The following is a 15,929-nucleotide window of genomic DNA, read 5'->3' on the forward strand; positions in this document are numbered from 1 at the left end:
TGACTTGCTCAGGGTTAGGTTCCTCCTGATCCTGTCTTCTGGAGCCTTTATTTGATTAATTCCTTATGAAGTGGACTCTTTATTTAGCACAGTGGCTTTCAAACCTTGACAGATGTGAAAATTTCTTTTTTTTTTTTTTGAGACAGAGTCTCGCTCTGTCACCCAGGCTGGAACGCAGTGGCACGATCTCAGTTCACTGCCATCTCGGCCTGTTGTGTTGAAGTGATTCTCCTGCCTCAGCCTCCTGAGTAGCTGGGTTTACAGGCATGTGCCATCACGCTTGGCTAATTTTTGTATTTTTAGTAGAGACGGGGTTTCACCCTGTCAGCCAGGATGATCTTGAACTCCTGACCTCAGGTGATCCACCCGCCTCGGCCTCCCAAAGTGCTGGGATTGTAGGCGTGAGCCACTGCACCCAGCCAACACATACAAGAATTGCTGGGTAAACTTGTTAGAAAGACAGATTGACAAGCACAATCTAGAAAGCCAGATTTGATAGCTTTAGGGTGGGACCAAGATTCTGCTTTTTGTAACAAGCCTATCTACCGATGCTACTCTACATGGCCCATGGAAACCATATTGGACAACTCCTAGCATTTCAGTAGATTTTCCAGTTAATGAAGTCTTACATTTTAAATATCAAGACTTTGTGTGAATGTTGGTGCTTTTCAGTGGAAAATTAAGATTTTTAATAATATTTTATATGGTGTTCTGCCCTCATAACAACTGAATAAACAAGAATTTGGCCTTCTACTGAGGACTCACACCCTCCATAATAAGTACCAGATGCTAGGCTTGGTTGTCCCATCTTTGGGAAAATGAGATGTTCATGGCCATCGGTCCCAGTGTGAGATGGGCTCAGATGCCTCCGCCTGTTCAGTCTTTGGGTGTGCTTTTAATGGTCTCTCTGCCTCTTCCCTAGGTGTCAGGCTGCTCTACCTGTTTCTAGAAGCTCTTCCTTTCCCCCTTCCAAACCTCTCTTCTTCCTTGCTGCTTTCCTATCTTCTGTGGCTAGGAGATCAGGTAATCAAGCCTGTGTTTTCTGTAATGAGTAAGTGGGTTGCCAGTGAGGTCTCTGTGGATGCTCCTGTGAGTCAAGTGCATGAGCTTTAGTGCATGGACTTTGGGGTCTTGGTTTCCACAGCTTGTTTGTTTTGGGGGCTGCTTTCTTGCTCTTTACCCACATCCTGTGTCATGAGTGTGCTGGGTAGGTGGCCTCCTGCCCGATGGAGGCTGAGCATCTTGGCAGCGCCCATCATGCCTTGTGTGTGCCTGGCGTCCTCGCTGCAGATACTATGGACCTGCAGCTCATCCCCTGCTCACCACCTGACCTCTCCTTTTCTCTGTGTGCAGATCTGGCAGTGTGGTGGGGTTCTGGAAACACACCCATGTTCCCATGTTGGCCATGTTTTCCCCAAGCAAGCTCCCTACTCCCGCAACAAGGCTCTGGCCAACAGTGTGCGTGCAGCTGAAGTGTGGATGGATGAATTTAAAGAGCTCTACTACCATCGCAACCCCCATGCCCGCTTGGTGAGTTCCTCAGCCCACCTGCACTCCATCTGGCTTCATCTGAACAACAGCAGCTAATTGTGGCTTCCCCAACATAGTCAATCTGGTTCCAGAAATAGAGCATAATTTGAGTGCTCAGATACGAGTATGGGGAGAATTTATTCCTCCATTTATAATAATTATATGCAGTCAAATCTTGTTATTTACAGCTGTTATATTCCATAAAGCCACCACAAATACTGAATTCGTGAAAATAGAGCCATTGCTCTTAGGGGAAATACAGGGTTAGGTTCCTGCCAGACTTGGGGCACAGTTTTGTCAGCAGATCAATACAGAACCTTGTTTTCTGTGTGTTTCTGTTCAAAGACACCTATTTAACATATATTGTTGCATCATTAACATTGCACTCATGGCTAACAGCACGATAACTCATGCCAGAATGAAGCTTACCTAGCACATGTTATTTTCTCTTCATCACAACCTTCTTGCATTTAGGAACACTAGATGGCACTTCAGCACTACGATTGGGGGACACTCTAGAATAGCTGGTGCAGTCACCAATACAAAGCAGAAAAAAATGTGGTGCCCAACAGATGGTGAAAAGGACAGTGGTTTACAGGATGAGAGCTGAAACAGGAAGGCGGTGTGTGCCCTTGTTCTGCATCACCTGAGAATGGGAATGTTGGGCAACTCAAATTTTTTGTCCATGAATGTGTGTGAAAATTAGAAAACACCACAAGTATTGATTTGGAGGTTACAAGTCAATTTTATTACAGCATGTAGGGAAATTCACAGTTACAGAACCAGTAAATAATGAGGCTGGACTGTACCAACATAGACAGTTGGGGATACCTGGTGTCACAGGCCAGGCACTGTCCATGTGTTGTGGTTTTCCTCTTTGTAGCCAGTAGGGGTGAGTCCACAAACACTGGGTACAAGTTAAGGCACAGTTCTTTACCTTAAAGCTATTGCTCAGGGACACACCCACCTTATTAGTTAGGGGTCTGTTACCTCCCTCTAGAGACTTCTTCTTAGCACCCTGGAAGCTTCCCTTTCTAAAACAGGGAGTCTGTTCTGCTTCCATTTCCAGATGGAAGGACTACTGGAGAGTGGCCCAGGCACCCGCTGCTACTATTTCTCACCATATGTCATGGTCATGGAAACGCCCCCATCGCCAGCATAACAGATGCCCATCTTCCTCCTCACTCAGAGGCCTTGCTGGGCCCATCTCTCTGAACAACAGTGAAGGTGTGCCTGTAGTTGCTGAAGTCTCAGCTCTGTTGGCTTGCTCCTCTGGGTCCCAAGCTCTGTTGGCTTGCTCCTCTGGGTCCCAAGCTCTGTTGGCTTGCTCCTCTGGGTCCCATTGCAGTGACACTGGCCCAACCACCCACTGCACTGAGCCTGTCGGAGGCTGAGGCTCAGCCCAGACTGTGTCCTTCCTCAGAGTAATTTATCTCAGGGACTTGTTGCCTGGTCCAGATCCTTGCTGTGCCTCCACCTCAGGGACCACTGTGGATGAGGGATCTGCCTCTTATTTCCCAGATCTTGGGCTTCACATGCAACACAGTCCACTGCGTCTGCCCTAGCCAGCTCTGCATGACCCATGGCAGGGTGCCTGCTTGCCCTGCATTTGCGTAGCTAGTAGGGCTTTTTGGCAACACAAGAAGGTCTTGCTCTAAGGCTTCTCATCAGGCCACTTCATGGAAGTCTCTTCTGAGTCCTTCCAGCAACCTTGCAGGGTAGCAATAAAATTCTCATTTTATAGATGAGAAAACTGAAGCTCAGAGAGAAGCTGTTGGAAGGAACTTGTCCAGGCCCCATAACTGGTAGGAGGTAGAACTGGGCTTGGGGCCTGTACTCTGCAGCACACCTCTTGCTCTGCTCTGCAGAGCCCATGGGTTCTCAGACTCCCACTCAGCCCCTCTCTGGCTCTGGGCTCCATGGTCATTTCTTCTGCCTCCTCCGTCTTGCCCAGCACCATACAGTAGAAACACCCACTGTTTCCTCATGCACAGTCTGGAACCCATAGTTCCCTTTTCCTGAGGGTCCCCAGAGACTATTTTAGGGAGGCACTGAATGCACCCTTAGGCTGCATGCCCAAGGGCTGGGTGCTAAATGGATACTTGGCTGAAGCTGGGGGCACAGTGACTCATCAGTGACAGACCTCTGGAAAATAGCAGAAATCTGAAATCTTATTCAAACATTTACTTATTATTACCATTTTGTTCAATATTTAACTTGTCAGCTTTTAATTGTTTAACATGACAGTGCAGGTACGGTAACATTTTTGCACTCAGCATTTTTCTTGTGGCTGCACGTTTGCCATACTAAATAGAGGCTTGCTATATTTAAATATGCAAAAGCTCTCAGTCATTAGTTTTGTCCATAAAACCAAACTTGCACAAGTATTTCTTTTTTTTTTTTTTTTTGAGACGGAGTCTTGCTCTGCTTATTTCATATTAATAACATGATTACATCTAGAATATTTACCTGTGTTTGAAAGTGGATATTCAGATATTAGTAGTAAACCGGAAAGTCACGGCATATGTCTCGGTGAAACTGACATTTCCCTGGTTGGGTTTCAGGATGACCTCTGATCACAAGCATGGGTCACAGGTCCAGGATCCATAGATGCCAGTGCAGCCCCAAGGCTTGGCTCCTTCACTCCATCAGCAGGTGGGCTCGTGCATCTGGTCACACCCCCCTCCCAACAGAGCACCTAGGAATGGAATTGTCTCCGTGACAGCCTCTCATACTAGAAACTGGAATTAGGTGCAAGGCTGTTTTCTATCCTCTGTGCTCCTCACAGGGCCTGGCATGCAACGAATGCTCTGTCAAAGGTGGCTGGTGGTTAGTAAGTGAGCATCAGTGAACACAGGGGCTTTGAAAGGAAGCACTAGGACCCGTGGGGTCTCACTGTTTTGTTGTTTTCTCAGGAACCTTTTGGGGATGTGACAGAGAGGAAGCAGCTCCGGGCCAAGCTCCAGTGTAAGGACTTCAAGTGGTTCTTGGAGACTGTGTATCCAGAATTGCATGTGCCTGAGGACAGGCCTGGCTTCTTCGGGATGGTGAGTGAGGGTGGTGGGCCCATGGTAGGCAGGGAGTTCCCTGGCCTCTGGGTCTGATCTACAAATCCTGGGGAAGAAGGGCCCCATCATAGGGGTCACTGGCTCCCTCCACTCCCACCCACCTGCCCACCCCCCACCACCTTTTTATCCACTGCTCTTCTTTCTCCCTGTGAGTGTCTGGGCCTTAGGTGCAGAATGTCAGAGCTGGAAGCCATCTCAAAATTGACAACTATTTTGTAGATAAGGAAACTGAGGCTTATCTGGTGTTTCCATGTCCTAGTTTTTACTAACACCTTATCATATTACTTCTAGTCTCAATGACTGGACTAGTTAATAATTCCAAGTTTGGGAGTCTACAGAGGCAATAGTGGGTATAGGGGAGTCATTTCCAGTATTTCAAAAAACCTAAAACATGTTTTTGGGATGAGACCAGATAAAATGTCCAGTGTCTTTTGTTTTTGGTAGGAATGACACCAGCTTTGCGAGGTCTCCTCTGCTGTGATGTGTTGATCAGAAGTGCTCATGTTCCATTCTGGAAGTCTTTGATAAATACAAAGCAGGATATTCATGTGACATTCTATTTTCATTATGAAAATATTCAAACATATGGAAATGCAGAGAGAATGGCATAATGAATACCATCCCTGAGATTCTAGAATTTTCAAGATCCTGCCTCTCTTGCTTTCTCTCTCCTCTGCTTCACCTCCACATTTTCCTCTTTTTAAGCCAATCCCAGGCATTGTGTCATTTATCTCCTCTGCATTTTATGCATTTTCATAACATTTGGACATTATCTTACAAAACTGTAGAAATGAACAAGAATTTCTTGGATCATTTAATGTCTAGTTCTAATTCATATTCCCCCAACTTTTCCAGTTTCTCTTTGAGTAGCTGGCTAATTCAAATTGGGATCCAGACAAGGTGCACACATTGCATGTGGCGGTTGTGTCTTGGCTCCTAAATCTCTTTTAATCTAAGGCAGTCTTCCTTTTTCTTGTTAATATCTTCAACTTGTTGAAAAAACAAGGTCAGTTACCTGTGGAGTGTCTCACTCTTGCAATTACTGTTTTTTTCTTTGTGGTGTCTTTAAGTTGTGCCTCTCTCCCCCATATTTCTTTAAGATAGAAGTGAATTCTAAAGGTTTGATTAGAGTCAGGATCCACCTTTTTGGCAAGAACACTTTGTGGGTGATGTTATGTATTCACGTTGTGTCCTATCAGGAGCATACGAAGTATGGTCATCTTTAGTGATAAGGTTGACCAGTGGGTTCATGGAGTATCCCTCGTCTGGACCAGTCATTATAAGACCCCCCATCAGCCTCTGTCTCATGTTTTTAGTAGCCACTGATAACCATTGCCTAGACCCATTATTTCAAATGGAGTTGCGAAATGGTGATTTTTCTCTTTCATTTCTTCCACATTAGCTGAAATTTTTCTGTAAAGAACACTCCCTCATTAACTAAAGCAATTTGGTATATGTGAGTTTTAGAATTCATACAGAAAAGGCACGACAAATTTTTTTTTTTTTTTTTTTTTTTTTTTTTTTTTGAGACCAAATCTTGCTCTTGTCCCCCAGGCTGGAGTACAATGGTGCGATCTCAGCTCACTGCAACCTCCGCCTCCTGGGTTCAAGCGATTCTTCTGCCTCAGCCTCCTGAGTAGCTGGGATTATAGGCACCTGCCACCACGCCAGGCTAATTTTTTTTTTTTTTGTATTTTTAGCAGAGACGGGGTTTCACTATGTTGGCCAGGCTGGTCTTGAACTACTGACCTCAGGTGATCCGCCAGCCTCGGCTTCCCAAACTGTTGGGATTACAGGCATGAGCCACCGTGCCCGGCCAAGGCATGACAAATTCTTAAGTCTTTTCTTTATTTGCTTATTTTCAGAGTAAGAGTTGGTATTTTAGTTTCCTCCAGTTGTATCTAGTGGGTTTTTTGTTGTTGGCTCATTGTTTTTTTGGCTTTTTCTCTTCTTGAGTGTCGTTGTAAACTAATGGGTGTTTAAATAGCCAGTGTGCTTCAATGAATTCATCTTTTTTTCTTTGTATTGTTTTTTGAGACAGGCTTCTATTCTGTCACCCAGGCTAGAGCACAGTGGCACCATTGTAGCTCACTGTAGCCTGGATCACTGCACTCAAGTGATCCTCCCACCTCAGCTTCTCAAGTAGCTGGGACTACAGGTGGGCACCACCACATCTGGCGAATTTTTTATTTTTATTTTTAGTAAAGACAAGGTCTTGCTATGTTGCCCAGGCTGGTCTTGAACTCCTGAGCTCAAGCATTTCTCCTGCCAAGCCTCCCAAAGTGCTGGTATTACAGGTGTGAGCCACTGTGCCCAGCCCAATTCATCTTTTAAAAAAAATATTTTAAAATTGTTTTTGGCCAGTGGCAGACCCTTTATTTTGGCTTCTGTGGTCTTTGACACCTTATAGTGGCGTTGATAGCCTCCTTGATTCTGGCCAAGTTGTCCCATTTGATTTTAAACATTTCCTGCCATTCCTCCCAGAAGCCCTGCTCCTTTGTTGGGTAACGGTATTGGGAGTCAGTCTGAATGCTGGTGGTGCCCGTTGCTATGCATTGTCATTGCCTCCAGACCATGCAGTTTAACAGAAATATAATGAGAGCCACAGTTGTAACTTAATTTTTTTTGGTAAACATATTTTAAAAAAGTAAAGTTAATGAAATGTTTAACTCAGTATATCCCAAATAATATCACTTCAATATATAATGAATATAAGTATTTATTCATTGAGGCATTTTACATTCTTTTTTCATACTAAGCCTTGAAATCTGATGTGAATTTTGTACTTATAGCATATCTCAATTTGGATTAGTCACATTTCAAGTGTCCAGTAGCCACAGTGGCCTGTGGCCGCCACATGGAATAGCACAGCTCTAAATTTTTTTCATTGGGCAGAGAAAGGAAACTTGTATTTTTGAGAAACAGATCATGAGCTTATATTAATATCTGAAAATCCAATGTAGTCTTAAAAAATTTTCTTTGATAGCATACTCATATTTCTTTGTTCTTACCCTGAAAGTCTTGGTTTTAAACAATATTAACATAATTACTTATTTTCTTTATCCTAAAATATATTTAAAATAGTTTCAAGATAATTAATACTACAGCTTAAGAGTATTACACTGAATGAGGTTTGTAATTTCTTTGCAGCTCAATTTGTTTATAGAATATATTTCATAGGTAGTATTTTCAAACATACCATGCTCTAAATGATTTAAATTAATTGTTTTTTTTGTTTGTTTGTTTGTTTGTTTTGGAGAGGGGGAACAGAGTCTTGCCTTGTTGCCCAGGCTGGAGTGCAGTGGTATCATCTCAGCTCACTGCAACCTCCGCCTTCTGGGTCCAAGTGATTCTCCCGCTTCGGCCTCCCAAGTAACTGGGACTACAGGCGCACGGCACCACACCTGGCTAATTTTTGTATTTTTAGTAGAGACGCGGTTTTGCCATATTGGCCAGGCTGGTCTGGAACTCCTGGCCTCAAGTGATCCACTTGCCTTTGCCTCCCAAAGTGCTAGGATCACAGGTGTGAGCCACTGAACCCAGCCTAAAATAATTGTTTCTCTGTGTCTATCACCTGCTTGATTTAGTTAGCTTAATTAATCTAGTTCGAGGTAACAGCCCAGGTATATTTGAACTTGTGCAGCAGTAAGGCTGCCACTAATGAGAAAGGAAGAGAGAGGAGCTTTCAGGCCATGAAGAGTTTATCTCTCTGGTCCTCAGGCTTATCGACTTAAAATAGGGGTAAGGATTCTTGCCTACAGAACAAGGAAGCACTTTTTTTTTTTTTTTTTTTTAAGAAACGGAGTCTCACTCTGTCACCCAGCCTGGAGTGCAGTGGCACGATCTCGGCTCACTGCAGGCTCCGCCTCCCGGGCTTACACCATTCTCCTGCCTCAGCCTCCTGAGTAGCTGGGACTACAGGCACCCGCCACCATGCCCGGCTAATTTTTTGTATTTTTAGTGGAGACGGGGTTTCACTGTGTTAGCCAGGATGGTCTTGATCTCCTGACCTTGTGATCCGCCCGCCTCGGCCTCCCAAAGTGCTGGGATTACAGGCATGAGCCACCGTGCCCAGCCACGGAAGCACTTTTAAAGCTAGAAGGTGCTGTGCAGAAAAGACTCTTACCTTTGCATCTAGCTCTTGAAGCAGGCTCTCCTTTCATGCCAGGTAGCCTCCCCAAGCCTTGTGTGGCGTCTGTTAGTGTGTAAAAATCTGGACCGAAATGCCACATTTTTGTTTTATTTAGCTCCAGAACCAAGGGCTGAAAGATTACTGCTTTGACTATAACCCTCCTGATGAAAACCAGATCGTGGGACACCAGGTCATTCTGTACGTCTGTCATGGGATGGGCCATAATCAGGTAGGTATGAGCCTCAAAAGAGGAGAAAGCTGTGTGTTTTGTTAAAAAAATTAAATATTTGACTCTTTTTCTTGTAAAAATAATATTTGGGAAATATAAAAAGTAGAAGCCTGGGGTGAATGGCCAGACTCAGAGAGACCACTGTTAAAATTAAAATGTGTTTTCTTCCCATCATTTTTCATACATGACACATAGAGATTATGTGTTGTAAATAGTTGTCATAATGTCTGTATGTTTTATATTCCATCATTTCCATTCCCTTCATCATACTTTTCTTATGTTATTAGATATCCTTTGAGAATATCATTCCTAGTGGCCTCTTGATATTTCATTTTGTACCTGTATTGCTGTTTAGTTAACTGGTTCTCTGCCTCCCTGTCTTTGCAATTATAAATAACTCTGCCTCTAACACCTTGGGTCAGATAGAAGGAAGGATAAAGTAACAGATCTGTGTTTCAGATGATTTCCTTATAATTAATTGTTAAGTGGAACGATAGGTTTAATACATAGGGCCACCTTGCAAGGTGGTGTTTAGTGACATTGCCTGAACTGGGGGCCCAGGTGTATCTGTCTGGTGAAGGGCTGTACTTCAGGCTGGGCAGGGGAGGTTCAGTCCTGGGGGAGTCTGAAGACCAGAAAAGGACCCCCAGTGCTGGAAAGCAGTTGACAGGACCCTTGGAGGATGCAGGAATGGAGAGAAGTGTTGGTTATGGGCCTCTGAAGCTTTACCGTACTAAGGAGTTATCAGACACTATGAAACGAAAGGATGGAGATGCAAATGTTTTTCCCCAATCTGGATTTACGCCAGTGCCACTTGAATGTGAAGCCTTCTTATGGTCAACAGTAAACTTTCTTAATTCCAACCCCTGCAACCTTAAATTACTTAGGTTTTCAACACTGTTTAGAACAGCCTTCCTCAAAGCTGATGGTACCTGAGTGCTACCATCAGCATCATCTGGGAGCTTGGAAATGCACCTTTTCAGACTGATCCCAACCCTTCCGAATCCCAGACTCTTGTTTTAAGCAGCTTTTCAGGAGATAATGATGTGAGCAGCCCTGCTCTGTGCACCTTAAGAACACCCACCTGTGTCAGAATTTTTGGAAGGGGCTGGTGGGGTAGGTGGGTGTCTTGTCAAAGATGCAGAACATGCAGCTTCCTAGGCCCCACCTCACACACAAGGAATCCTTATTCCGTCTCTGGGATGGGGCCAGCAATCAGCATTTTTAACAGGCACTGTAGGTAGTTCCTAGTACACTCAGGTAGGAAAACCGTTGTCTGGGAAGAACCAAGTTTTCCTGTTAGCGGTCACATTACCTACTTGTGCACAACATTTTACATTTTCTAAGAACTGTCAAATTGGGGGTTTGGGAGGAGAGACTGAGGAAAAGGAGAGGAAGTAGCTAGTCAAGGTCACAGAGAGCCCTGAAGAGCTAGTGCTGGGATGGGTCCATTTCCCTTCCTCCCATCCCACACCAACACAGCATTCAGCACTGCAGGCAGGGGGTGACATGCGTGAGCCCTGTCTCACTGTCTAGCAAGCTGGGCAGGCATGGGAAGGGCCGTTTCCTCCACGCTCCTGAAGCACTGCAGTAGCGGTCCACTGAGGGCTGTGGGATGCGGAGAAACCCATCACACAGGCTCGTGTTGGTGGTGACGCGGATACATGACCCCAGCCACGCTCTCATGATCCCAGGTTCTTGTCCAGTGATCTTTCCTCTTCCCATGTCAGTGGAATGTGTTGTGTTACATGTTGGCTACCCCATTTTTAGTTTTTCGAGTACACGTCCCAGAAAGAAATACGCTATAACACCCACCAGCCAGAGGGCTGCATTGCTGTGGAAGCAGGAATGGATATCCTTATCATGCATCTCTGCGAAGAAACTGCCCCAGAAAATCAGAAGTTCATCTTGCAGGAGGTAGGTGAACTCTCTCCTTCCTTCGTGCTGACGGTCCCTGGGCTATAAGGGAGACTGTGAGAGTCAGACATTCTGTTTGGCATAGTCCTGGTGAGGATCAGGGATGTGGTCACACATGGACAGGAGCTCTGCTCTGGAAGACCTGGAACCTCAGTCCCAGTGAGCTTGGGGGGCGGTAATGGCAGGAGATTGGAGTCCCCTGGCACTGGGTGTCATAAGCACTGCCTTCCTTCCTCATTGTCCAGTCCCTTTCAGTCTTTTCCATTTCCCTTGCACCCCCATGAGCTGCAGGCACTGGCATGGAAACAGCTCTTACAAATGCATTCAGAGATGAAAGGGCTTTAAACGAGTGAGCCAAATAGCCCAAGTGTAAGGACGTTAGCCAAAGTGTTAGATCCAGTTATAAGCCACCCCATCTCTCTAAGCCTTGTTCTTCCCGGGTCTAAAATAGGTACAATAGGCCAGGCACGGTGGCTCATGCCTGTAATCCCAGCACTTTGGGAGGCCAAGGCAGGTGGATCGTCTGAAGCCAGGAGTTCGAGACCAGCCTGGCCAATGTGGCAAAACCTCATCTCTACTAAAAAACAAAAACAAAAAAATTAGCCAGGTGTGGTGGTACACCCCTATAGTCCCATCTACTTGGGAGGCTGAAGCAGGAGAATCACTTGAACCCGGAAGGCAGAGGTTACAGTGAGCTGAAATCATGCCACTGCACTGTAGCCTGGGACACAGAGCAAGACTCCATCTCAAAAAAAAAAAAAAAAAAAAAAAAAAGTGCAATAATAGCAGCCTACTTTAGTGAGGATTAGATGCATAGCCAGAAATATTCTTTGGAAACTCTAAAGCTCGATAGAGATTAGTTGTTACTTGTGGTATTATCACCAAGAAAACACCTCTGATGGAGTAGGCTCCCCGGATAGTCACAGTTGATGTGAAACTGAGGGTTGCCTCAGACCTGAGGGTGCTAGCCCCGTCACACTTACAGTCAGCTTGCATCAGGACCTGTAAATCGATCATACCCTTTGACTCACTAAAAAGCACATGAGGGAATAAATCCAAAGAAAATCATTGAAAAGAAAAAAATTCATTGTTTTTTTAATCTCCCTGGGCAGCTTTCACTCCCAATATACTGCTTATAAATGGGTTTATTCTAAAGATGATTAACAGCTGGAATATGTTTTCCTGCAGAAAAATGTCACTAGCAATGACATTTGCAGGCTGCCCAGAAAAGCCACACACCATAGTGTTATCTATTGGATATAGAAAAATAAGAAGGAAAAATACTTCTGCACACCCCGGAAGTCTCTGATCTTCTTGAATGTCTTCCTCTTCCCATCTTTCTCCCAACCATAGGCCATTATAAGCCCTCGAGGAATGGTAGTGGACACGAGAAACAATAAAATTAGTTTGACATATCACAAATTTTATCTTAAATTTCAGTGACCATTTAAGGAAAAGGGAGTTTGTTTAGGAGGTTGGGAAGAAGGATACTTAATTGGATTATTTACCTTTCTTCAGGACACTTAATACTTTGATTCATATGTGAAAAGGATACAGCTTGATTTATTATATTTCATCAGTCATGCCCTAAATATATATATATAAAACAAATATATATTGAACAGAAACATTGGAATTCTGAAGGAAATGTCCCCACTTACATTCACTAGACCATAATAGAAAGCTTGTTTTTAGTTCTTAGGGCTGGATCTTTTTTATTTTTATTTTTGAGATGGAGCCTTGCCCCACCAAGGCTGGAGTGCAGGGGTGCAATCTCGGCTCACTGCAACCTCCGCCTCCTGGGTTCAAGCGATTTTCCTGCCTCGGCCTCCCGGGTAGCTGGGACTACAGGCGCGTGCCACCACGCCCAGCTAATTTTTTGTGTTTTTAGCAGAGATGGAGTTTCGCCATGTTGGCCAGGCTAGTCTTGAACTCCTAGCCTCAAGTGATCCACCCACCTCAGCCTCCCAAAGTGCTGCAATTACATGCATGAGTCACCGTGCCCAGCTTTGTATTTTCTTATGTAGGCCTAAAAACCTCTGAAATGTAATTTCTTGGATTCTACAAAACATGAGTCTGGATTTTTTTGAATGAAAACCCAAGTTCCATGTAGTGATATAAAACAGCACATCACAAAGGTTTTTCACCGATGTTGTTATTCACTCTGCCCGTTTGCTGCTCAGCCATGATTAAGTGCATTGCATACTGCTTATAACAGAGAGGCAGAGGGAAAAGATAAACCCCAGGCCTGAGAGACAGACTTGCTGAGATAACTGAGCAAGGGCTGGCAGAAAGGAGAGGAGCAGGCGGTCATTAAAGAAAACCATCGTCTTTGGGGTTTGGGGATTGGCATGGGGCATATAACCCACTACTCACCCTGATGTGTGACAGGTGAGGAGTTCAGGCAATGTGGCCAAGTGACTGGCTTCCTTATCCAGCTGGTCTGTGGCTGAGCTGGGACTACAGCCAAGTTTCCACACTCTCTGTTTAAATACCTAAGAGAAAGAGATCACGCTGCACGGAATGAGTTGACCTAAGAGGAGCAAAAGAGATAAACAAAGGATCTTTGTTCCTGATTTCCCTGAAGGAAGCCAAGTGCAATAGGGAGATGTAGGGTCTGACACATGCCCAGAGTAGCCAGCAGGTGGCACCATTGGTCCTGTGAGAGGCAAGCGGGACGCAGCCCGTGCAAGCCTGGTGCTCTGGTGCTCCCCTTCCCGGGGACAGTCCTGAGTTGCTGCGTTACACGGAAGACACCCCTCAATAAAAATATTTCTAAAATGGTAAAAATCAGACCCTGATCTCTTTAGAACATGTTTTTAGGAAAAAGAGACTTTTCTGATGAACTTGCCTGTCATTCTGTTATCTTTTGTAGGATGGTTCTTTATTTCACGAACAGTCCAAGAAATGTGTCCAGGCTGCGAGGAAGGAGTCGAGTGACAGTTTTGTTCCACTCTTACGAGACTGCACCAACTCGGATCATCAGAAATGGTTCTTCAGGGAGCGCATGTTATGAAGCCTTGTGTATCAAGGAGCCCATCGTAGGAGACTGTGGAGCCAGGACTCTGCCCAACAGAGACTTAGCTAAGCAGTGACCAGAGCCCTCCAAAAACTAGGCTGCCCTGCTTTGAGGAGGGAATCATTTTGCCGTTTGTAAAAGTTGTGTTCCATTTAGTAAAAATGTGAATAAGCTTTGTACTTACTTTGAAAACTTTTTAAATGTTCCAAAATACCCTATTTTCAAAGGGTAATCATAAGATGTTAACCCTTGGTATTTAGAAAATTAAAACCTTATAATATTTTTCTATCAAGATGTATATTTTACAGTCAAGCCTTTTACTTTCATTAGCAAAAGGTAAAGATTTTATTTTGATATTTACAAGAATTCCCAGGTAAGAAGATATCTGCATGGGTGGAAACTGGGTTCAAACAACGTACTTTGCATTAACTGATAATATCTCAGCTGTGGGGTTAAAGTTTTCCCGGTATAGAGAGACTGACACTAGGAACACTGTATTGGTTTATTCAGGTCATTGAGATCTTCTAGATGTATTTTTAAAAGAATGCTTTTTGGTTATGTGTTGCTACCACAGTTAACACTCCATAATGTTCATGTCAGCCAAAGAGGACTAATCAAAGCTGAAATCTCAAAGAACAATTTGCTTTACTAAGCTAAGCAAACTTGAGAGCGGAACTTCTAACAATGCCTCACTATAGTGTGGTTGGTTGCCTTTAGCAACTACCACTATGACTTTAAAACATGTTTATACCATTTTTAATTTTTACCAGACAGTAGTGTCAGGGAGAAATGTAATGTTCCATATGAAATTCCTTTTACGAGTTTGTTCATTAATAACATTTAGTAATTTAAATCAGCGTTCGAGTTTGTGCTGCCGCAACTGCTGTGAAAATTTCTCTGAGTAATTCTGATTTGTGAATGATCCCAGATCAACCCTGAGATTTTGTAAACCTGATTAAGTCAATATGAATGATTAAAAAGATGTGAGAACACTGCAGATCTTTGTTTTTGTACTGTAAACCAAAAATAAAATTCTAGGGCCGGGTACGGTGGCTCACGCCTATAATCCCAGCACTTTGGGAGGCGAAGGAGGACAGATCACTTGAGGTCAGGAGTTTGAGACCAGCCTGGTCAACGTGGCGAAACCCTGTCTCTACTAAAAATACAAAAATTAGCTGGACGTGGTGGTGGGCGCCTGTAATCCCAGCTACTCAGGAGGCTGAGGCAGGAGAATCGCCTGAATCCAGGAGGCAGAGGTTGCAGTGAGCCAAGATCACACCAGTGTACTCCAGCCTGGGCGACAGAGCCAGACTTTGTCTCAAAAAATAAAAAATAAAATTCTAGGGTCCCCCATCTGATTGAATGGACTCCTCTCTTGGCCAAGAAGATCCCCTAAAACCTTGAAAAACTAGTTCAGGCCATGATGAGAAGGGGGCAGTCTCCAGACAAGCCTCATTACCCTCTCCTCCCTTTGGAGTTTAAAGACAGCTGACTGGCATTCACGTTAAAACACAGCTCTTAAGATGGACCAGACTCTTTGTAGCAATACATACCAAATTCCAACCTGACTCTGGTATAACATCCTATGACCCTGAAGGAAATCCAAGTATTTTACCCCAAAATAGATTTCTTTAACATATTCTGAAATGGCCCTGCAAAGCTGTCTCTTGCCAGCGGGAGTGGGACGGGGCTGGGGGGGAGGTTGCGTGCGGGAGGGGGGGTCGAGGGGGGAAATTTACATTCTGTAGAGAATCTCCTTCCCTAACTAGGTCTTTTCAGGAGAGTCTGACACTTTTTAAGGTCTGATAAGAGACCTTCACATCTATTCTCTCTGAAGCCTGCTACCTGGAGCTTCATCTACATAAGAACCTTGGCTTCCACAACCACCCGACACTTAGCTTAGCTCAAAGCTGATTTGGACTCTTCAGGCAGAGCTTAACTGTTTCAACCAATTGCCAATCAGGAAATCTTTGAATTCACCTGTGACCTGGAAGCCGCCCCCCCCCCCCCCCCACCCCCCCGCCACCACGCTTC

The 15,929-nt window shown here is 44.5% G+C and overlaps 1 protein-coding gene across 1 annotated transcript in view; it reads left to right on the forward strand.

Moving 5' to 3' along the window:
• LOC105477207 (polypeptide N-acetylgalactosaminyltransferase 12) overlaps positions 1 to 14,887 on the forward strand; it is a 43,444-nt gene extending 28,557 nt beyond the window's left edge. Inside the window, exons 6-10 of the mRNA XM_011733614.2 lie at positions 1,354 to 1,530; positions 4,446 to 4,577; positions 8,846 to 8,959; positions 10,730 to 10,876; positions 13,752 to 14,887. Of these exons, the coding sequence (XP_011731916.2) occupies positions 1,354 to 1,530; positions 4,446 to 4,577; positions 8,846 to 8,959; positions 10,730 to 10,876; positions 13,752 to 13,892 (711 nt within the window). The 3' untranslated portion in view covers positions 13,893 to 14,887. The remainder of the gene's footprint in view (positions 1 to 1,353; positions 1,531 to 4,445; positions 4,578 to 8,845; positions 8,960 to 10,729; positions 10,877 to 13,751) is intronic.
• Positions 14,888 to 15,929: the final 1,042 nt, after the last annotated feature.

The sequence above is a fragment of the Macaca nemestrina genome, chromosome 14 (genome assembly GCF_043159975.1).
Source record: "Macaca nemestrina isolate mMacNem1 chromosome 14, mMacNem.hap1, whole genome shotgun sequence".
Taxonomy (NCBI): Eukaryota; Metazoa; Chordata; class Mammalia; order Primates; family Cercopithecidae; genus Macaca; species Macaca nemestrina.